The sequence below is a fragment of the Zingiber officinale genome, chromosome 1B (genome assembly GCF_018446385.1).
Source record: "Zingiber officinale cultivar Zhangliang chromosome 1B, Zo_v1.1, whole genome shotgun sequence".
Classification (NCBI taxonomy): domain Eukaryota; kingdom Viridiplantae; phylum Streptophyta; class Magnoliopsida; order Zingiberales; family Zingiberaceae; genus Zingiber; species Zingiber officinale.
The window spans coordinates 148,828,356-148,836,915 of NC_055986.1; the positions used below are offsets into that span (position 1 = coordinate 148,828,356).

At 36.2% G+C, this 8,560-nt stretch overlaps 1 protein-coding gene across 1 annotated transcript; it reads right to left on the reverse strand.

Annotated features, from left to right (window-relative positions):
• Positions 1-7,042: 7,042 nt before the first annotated feature.
• Positions 7,043-7,653, reverse strand: LOC122009036 (LYR motif-containing protein At3g19508-like). Its single transcript, XM_042565045.1, has 2 exons — positions 7,390-7,653; positions 7,043-7,300 (listed from the first exon to the last, which is right to left on the reverse strand). The coding sequence occupies exons 1-2, from the start codon at positions 7,582-7,584 to the stop codon at positions 7,247-7,249; spliced, it is 249 nt and encodes an 82-aa protein (XP_042420979.1). The 5' UTR covers positions 7,585-7,653; the 3' UTR covers positions 7,043-7,246.
• Positions 7,654-8,560: the final 907 nt, after the last annotated feature.

Genomic DNA, 8,560 nt, shown 5'->3' on the forward strand with positions numbered 1-8,560 from the left:
TTTAAAATTTCTCTATTTTAGATTGGTTTCATATTAACAACTATTTAGTGGTACTTCAATACACATTTCTACACTTGAAAAAACTATTTTAGTGACACTTAAACAGCCATTAATTTGGTAACTTTTAGAGGATACGGTATTGTGAATATAAAATAAAAATTTTAAAATCTAAATTGGTGACACCTTGATAACAATTTAGTAAGATTCACATGTGAATAAAGTAATGTTAATGAGATCATATGTAAATAGTGGTCGCTGACTAGTCATGCCCTTACACCATCTATGATTATTCATTTTTCATTGATTGTAAAACGAACTATTCAAAGTCAAATTTTAATTTGGTCGTTTTAGTTAGGATCACGTAGCATCAAAGAATTCAGTCAATAATATCCTCCCTTTACTAAACAGGTAAATAGCCTATTTTTAGTGAACCAGTAATTAGCAAGTGTCACATTTCATAGTATCAAACAATAAACGATTTTTTTTTTTGTTTCAAATCAACAAAGGTTGATCCAAATCATCAAAGATGTGAAACTTCTGATTTGTCATCAAAAAACGCCTTACCTAATGTTTCTTGCCAAATTTTCACGTAACTTATCCACCCATCCAAAAAAAAACCCAACTAAGCCTCTTTCGATCTATCTTGTTGGTTAGCCTTTTTCAATCCAACTCGTTGCACAAATCCATGTGAATCCCACTAAAAGGAATACTATTATTCCACCTTACAATATTATTATCCCGATCCTTCATCCTTGGCTAATATACAAATGTTGTTTCATCTTGTTATACATGTCATTTAATCTTTCCCTACCGGTAAACTTCCCCACGTGCTTCTCTAGTTTACACTATTGTTCGTGTCTCTTTCTTCTTTATTTTAGTGTATTTGTGTTGTGTTGTCTAGCATTCATGTAAAAGAAGTTTTGAGTTCATTCTACACGGGATTGTATTGTTTGTCACCATTCTAAGCTATCAGCGAGGCTCCTTTTTGTTTTTAGTTTCTAAAACTACTTAGTTATTTTGCTAAAAGCTACATGAGTATATACCGGTTAAATTTCACAAATAAGTATTCCTTTGTACTCCTTAAAATTCATTCCATCATTCTATGATTTCATTTTCTAATTTTAGATAGTTTTGATCCGTATAACACTTTTGACCAAAATTACTATATAAATCTATACTAGTTAAAATTTACCAATAAACACTAAAACTATCAAACTCGTAAAACTAGTACATTGGATTTTTTTTTTCTAACTCGAATGATGAAACTGAGCTGATAGAGGCATCTAGAGAGCCTTTAAAGTCTACTCACACTTTTGGTATTGCTAAACTCCTCCAAGATGTGCTCACATGACAAATTTAAGCATATAGACGTAGTCCAAGAATCATTGAAGTTCATCCATGATTTCAGAACTATCAAACTCCTCTAATATCCATATACTAGTTTTGACCAAAATTGTTATATGAGAATTTTTTTTTCTAAAATAATGAACTTGAGTGGATAGATGCATTCTAAGAAGTTTTTGAAGTCCACTCAACATTTCAGTAATTGTCAAACAAACTCCTCTTAAGTGCCAAGGTGACAATTTTTACAAAAAAAAATTGCTACATGAATTATTTTTAGCTCAAATGATAAATTTGAGGAGATTTGTATTCTAAGGAGCTACTATAGTCCACTCATTAAAAAAAAAAAACATGGTACCATCACGTTAGCTGCCCCCTCACGACTGCCTCAGACCATTGAGAGATCTAGAGTTCAACAAGAATCCAAATTAGTAAGTGCATGGGCGAGGTCCGGTGATAAAATTCCTATCAAGTTTTGATCCTTGACTACTACAGTCATTATTCCATGCACTTACCAACTGAACCAGCCTTCAATAGATGAACTCTTCCAAGGTGCCCCTCCCCCATGTAGAAGTTTTAGAAAAAACTTATATGAGTTTTTTTTAAATGGTAAATCTAAGTGCATAAATGTGTTTGAAGAAGCTTAGGTCCACTCATTATTTCAATAACTACCAAACTTCTTCAAGGTGTTCATATATCAATTTTAGCCAAAGTTGTTAGATGAATTTCTTTTTTACTCAAATATGAGGAGATATATACATCCTAGGAACCCATATATTGGAGTTCAATATATTTTAAGGTTGTCAAACTCCTCCAAAGTACCAATGCAGTAGTTTTATCCAAAACTGCTGCATGGAGTTTTCCCCCCAAGGCATTGATCTTTTTTGAACTCAGCTAATTACAAAGTTAAAATATTAAATAATACATTTTAGAGTTAGGAGAGAGATTCATTATCTAGACCTTTCTAGATCCCCTAATGCTTCTTGTGCATATAGTGGCCAAATTTTACAAATAAGAACTCCTTTGTGCTTCTTAAAACTTATTATGTCATTCTATTGTTCATTTTGTAATTTTGGAGAATTTTGATCCATATAACAATTTTGATCAAAATTGCTACATAACTTTGCAACTAGTCAAATTTTACAAACAAACACTCTGTTGTGCTCCTTAAAACTTTATTCATTCATTCTCTGTCTTTATTTTTCAAGTTTGAGTAGTTTAAGTTCATATCACTGCATTAATCTAAATTGCCCAAAGTTCACAAATAAACCCTTTATTTGCTCCTTGGAACCTATTAAGCCGTTTTATGCTTTCATGTTAAGATGTTGGATAAAGTTTAGATTCATATAGTAGTTTTCAAAACTACTATATGGATTCACATTCAACAGATGAACTGTCATGCTTTTTGGAGCTGATTCAATAATTATACACATTCATTTTTACAATTTTAGCCTAGTTAAATAGTTTTGACAAAAAGACAATATAGACCTAAACTGCCCAAACTTCATAGCTCTTCTTATCCTTGGAACCTATTTAGATCTTTTTATGCCTTTATTTTTTTTTAATTTTGCCAAAGTTTAATTAGCCAAGACAACCAATAAGAAAATCCAATAAAGGTGTTTAAGGTCCACTTGACTTGGGTAAAAACATCATTCTTATAGGTTGCTCTTTGTTACTTGAATGGAGATGCAAGAACAATACTATTTTGTATCATGAGATTTTATTATAGATGTACGATATTATACGAACAGAGTAATAGGGATGTTATTTGCAAAATACTAAATTCATTTCAATTGTATTCAGTAGAGGATCTAGGGGGGAGTGGGGGTGTGCTTGAGCACCCCTTGCTCCCGGAAAATTCTACCAGTATGTTGTAGTCCGAGGGGCAACGAGAAAAAAGACAAGCTCCAACTCCTTTCTTTGAGCACTCTCTTCCTTTTTTGTCTAGATCCTCCAATTTGTATTGATTGTTTGGATGTTACTTGATAAGTTTTGATGTACATAAAAAAATTGTCAAACTCATCCAACGTACTTATCGAACTGCTACATTAGATTTTATTTTATTTTTTGAAGTCTACTCTCAATTTTAGTACTACTAAACTCCTCTAAAGATGTGCATACATAATTTTTTTTTTTGTTTGCATGATGAGTTTCAAGGTATATTTGCAGCCCATGGAACCGTTGAAGTCCACCCAAGATTTCAGAAGTGTCAAACTCCTCCAAAACTCATACAATAGTTTTGATCAAAATTGTTACATGAGAATTTTATTTTTATCAAATGTTGAATTTGAATGGATAGATACATTGTAAGAAGCCTTTGAAGTTCATTCACCATTTTAGTATTCTCCGACTTCTCCTAAGTGCTAAGGTGACAATTTTTTTTATTAAAAATGCTATTTCAGATTTTTTTTTTTCCGTTTTTTTTTGCTCAAATTGTAAATTTGAGGAGATATGTTATTGTAGTTGCAATAGCTTCTTATAGAAGTTTACCTTTCTTCCACATATCCCTTGCATCTATGTACTCACCAATCTTGCTCAAAATTATTTGAAAAAAAAAATATTTTTCACCCTCAACACTTTAAATTCCAAAAAAAAAGATAATTATTCGAAAAACAAAATATATCTTAACAATTATTTACCAATTTCTAAAATTATTTAAATTCCAAAAGTGTACAGAAAACTTTAAAATATTTCCCAAAAATATTTGGAGGTTTCAGAATGAAAAATTTAAAGATAATTTCCTAAATTAAAACTAATTTCTAATTGATTAAGAAAGCAAAATAGATTGAAATAGATTTGATCATTAGATCTAATGAAAGTCGAATCATTTTAAATGGGTTAACCTTAATTAGAAATATGATTTGACCCAAATTGGATCCAATGTAAATGTGCATGCCATTGCAGGAAATGAGGAAAGTTTAGAAAAAATCCTATCGATGAAGGTGAGAGCATCACCAACGAGACTTATCCCCGTCGATGACAGAAAGCATCACTGACTGGTAAAAATTTAGTTGACGAATTTCCGTAGCCATGAAAGATAACCTCACCTCTCTTTATTACTTTAGTTCATTTGTGAACTCATAGACACCCTAAACTTGTATTGTGAGTCTAATCCCGAATCCAATGGGTGCGTTCCAATCAATCCAAAGGCATCTTCTTGGTCATCATCTGCTGCTAGCAATGGTGAGAAGAGAAAGTCAAAATGATATAATATTACCATAGTAAATGCCCTAATGCCACTAGAACTCAAGTTGAAGTTTAACAACCGAGATGTGGGAGTGGCAAGCCAAAGTGTCCGAGAGTCCACTAATCAAGAAGCTCATCTAGATCCGTCAAGCTGTCTAGAACAGATTCTGTCCAGGCTGAGGCGATGCAAACCAGGTTGGTGCAGACAGCAAAGGTACCTAGTTCAGAGGCAGTGCAACCGAAGTTGGTGCGGAGAGCAAAGACACCCAGTGCGGAGGCAGTGTGACCCATGCCGATGCTCAGAGTGGAAGCACCCATGCTAGTGCGCAGAACGGAGGAGGCCAGTGTGGAGGTGGTGCGACCCAAGCCGGTGCGAACAACGAAGGCATCCAATGCAAAGGTAGTGCAACCAAGGCTAGTGCGTGGAGCGGGGGCACCCAGTGTCAGCGTGAGCCTGCTGGACTCATGGTTGGCTCCAAAACAACGTGGGACTGTTGCTGCCTGCGATTTCTTGAAGCCAAGGAGCAACAGGAAGTCGTGGTCAACGCCTATATGGAGGCCGTACATCATGCTAAAGCATCAATTCGTCATGTGGCTGCTTGCAAATGGCAAGACACACACCATGGATAGATTGGTGTACGAAGATTGCAAGACGTGGCCGTTGTGCCAATGGAAGGACGAGACAGCAAACCACCTTTTCTTCACTTGCACGATAATTATTCCTGCAAAGGGTCATACATTGACCCCGAGCGCCCCCACACGACCAACCTCACAACTATTTATAAAGAGGTAAATCAAAAAACTGAGTAGGTCACGACATGAGAGAGTATTTCCACCGACTTTGCTGGAAATCAACCCATACCTATTTCTACAAATCTACCATGTGATGACCAACTCGACCATGTCCTAGGGACACTTGCTTGGTAATCATACCTCTATTGGAGAAGGCTTGAAGTTGGCTACACATTGGCCACATATTTCGGACAGTAGCAAATATGTTGGCTCTCTTCTAGAGGTGGTTTCGTGGAGGTAACATGCTCAACAAATGTTGAGCATGACACTGGAGTATCACATGTATGATCTATTGATTTGGCAAACCCGCAACCGATGTCAATACGAGGGAGGGGTCTCATGCATTAAGAGGATGTTTACAACAGTCCAACACATGTCTTTAGAGTTTTTGAGTGGTCCCCATGTAAGATCATGACAATTTCTTAATACAATTTACTGTTGTAAAAAAAAATGAAGACGTGGAGGTGACAAGAATAATTAGTTACATGGAGTCCTGTTAAAACTTCAAAGAAGTTCTGAGTAGAACAATCTATTAGATATCAGAAGAAATCTTTATATCTTAATGTATTTTTCTAGACATTGTAAATTTTGAAACTTGTGTTTTCTCACAGAAAGCTCACTTTATATACGAGAGCTTTTTGAGTCGTGTAAATGGTACAAGAAGAAGAATACAATTTTCTCATCTCCTCTCTATCTCTTGTTACTCTTTTCTTCCTTTTAGATCTCTTCCAAATTCCGATGAAGTTAATATCAAGGCCTAGTTATTATGGCTGCCAACATGTCATTTCCCATACAACATCACACTAACAACTACGAAAATTGTAACATCCAAATGAAGGTTTTACAGATCTCAAGATAAAGAGGAAGTGGGAGAGAAGGGTGTGTATGAACCCCAAGACGAAGCTACATTCTCGGTGAACCAAAAGAATGTCTTGAAAGACTTAAGCGAATGCCCCCAAGGTGCAACGCAGATGGTGAACATATGACATTTCTGACGTAATGGTCAGGATCGATTCTTAAGAACTAACGACTTGGGGTTTATCCTACCATATACCTAACACACGTGTACCTGGATTTACCTCCCTCCATATTTGTGAGATCGACACTAGGACAGTCGTTAAGGTAGTGGATCTACCTTTTTTGAAAGACTTAAGCAAAACCACCTAAACCAACCCTCAACTAGCCTATCCAGCCTTAAATTAACCCTAAATTGAATCCAAAAACCATTACATCAACACTTACACAGCCGTATTAAATTATAATATAATTCCTGATTAAATGCTCTCAATCATAGTTAACCTATAATCAGGTCTATCTAAGCCCTAAACAAACTGGAATATTATAAAATACTGGAGAATTTCTCATTTTTTATGCTTCTTGTCACTGGAATCATATTAGCATGCGGCTGGAAGCCAAAACCTGAGCACTAGATTTAGGCAGATCAATTCTTTCAAATGTGAAGCTTGATTTACTTAGCTTATTAACATGTCTCTTTTATGTTCACAAACAAGCTCAAGAACAAGCTTCTCTCAGACAGGGGAAAAACTGGTTCAGCAAACTTGTTATTTCTTCATTATCAAATAACCCAGCATGTTCTATAGGATATCTAAATGAGTTTCTTTACCATATGAGCATAAGAATCATCAAACAAAAATCAATTCACTTATGTCAGTTAATTTTACTATTTGGACGAATTTTCTAATTTATCTCTACAAAATTATCACATTTCACAACACAAGAATCCATTAAGGAAGAGGAACAGAACCAGTAATCAAAACAATCGATCAGAGAATTCACTGAGATTATTCAGCACAGCTAGCAACTCCACGACCAGCGGCAGTAACAAGTGATCGAAAAGGATAGCATAATCCTGAGTGGGGAATAACAACAAATACCTGGAAGGCAAAGAGACTGCCCGCTCATCTGCTCAATTGCTGCAGATCTGCTTCAGCTTGTTAGCGGCCAATTGATCCACGGCGTACTGGAAGGGTGAATTAAACGACAGGACATGGGGGAAAAGGATGAGCCGAAGAAGAGGATAGATTAAATCGACGGAAGATGAAGGAAAACCTTGTCGAGGACCCAGGTGCTGTGGGCGTAGGCGCGCTGCAGCAGCTCGTCGAGGGAGGCCGACTCGTCCAGGTCGCGGTAATTGACGAAATTCTCGCGGGCGTACTTGCAGTAGTAAGGCCGGGTCTCCGGAGGGAGGTGTCGCACAAGCCGCAGCACTTCCAGGTACGCCCTCAGCGCCCGCTGCATCGCCATCGCCGCCAACACAATGAGGCCTGAAAATTGACCGAAAGCGCGAGGGTTTTTGCTTAATCGCAGGATTTTTTTTTTTTAAAAAATAAATCTCTCTGAATCAATTTGCCTTTCTTCACCGCATTCATTTTGCTATTTTTGCCACGAGCTTAGCCAAATCAGTAAGTTAGTTGTTAATTTATTACATGAGGATTGATGGAGTGTAAATCCATACGACCTATATTTCGCCTTCTTTTATTTACCATTTAGGGGGCGTTTGGTTCTTTCCTAGGAATCGGAATGAGAATCATTGTAGTGTGGAATGAGAATGAGTATGAGTATGGATATCACTCTTAAAAGCAATGTTTGGTTAGTTGTATATCTTCTATCGGAATAAATCAAAGTTTTCTTTTTTACCCTTAAAGGAAAATAAGAGAAAAAATTAGATTTGAGAGAAAGATGAATGTGAGAGAAAAATATGATGAAAGAGAATTATGAGAGAGAAAGTATTATGAGAGAGAAAGTGTGATAAGAAAGAATGAAGAGAGAGAAAGTGTGATGAGAGAAAATGAAAAAAGAGAGTGTGATTGGAGAGAGCATGATGAGAGAAAATATGATGTGAGAGAAAGTATGATAGGAGAGGATGAAGAGAGAGAAAATATAGTGAGAAAAAAAAAGGAGAGAGAGTGTGATGAGAGAGATTGAGGAGAGAGAAAGTATGGTGAAAGAAAAAAGAATAGTGAATATGATGGGAGAGATTGAGGAGAGAGAAAGTATGATGAGAGAGAAAGTGTGATGAGAGAGAAAGTGTGTTGAGGAAAAAAGGAGGAAGTGTGATAAGAGAGATTGAGGAGAGAGAAAGTATGATGAGAGAGAAAGTGTGATGAGAAAAAAGATAGTATGATGGGAGAGATTGAGGAGAGAGAAAGTGTGATGATGAACAAAAGAAGGAAGAGAGTGTGATGGAAGAGATTGAGGAGAGAGAAAGTATGATGAGAGA

Coding starts and splice junctions, on each gene's coding strand:
- LOC122009036 (XM_042565045.1), bottom strand. CDS start 7,584: ATGGCGATGCAGCGGGCGCTGAGGGCGTACCTGGAAGTGCTGCGGCTT. Junction 7,301..7,389: donor GCACCTGGGTCCTCGACAAG/GTTTTCCTTCAT, acceptor TCACCCTTCCAG/TACGCCGTGGATCAATTGGC.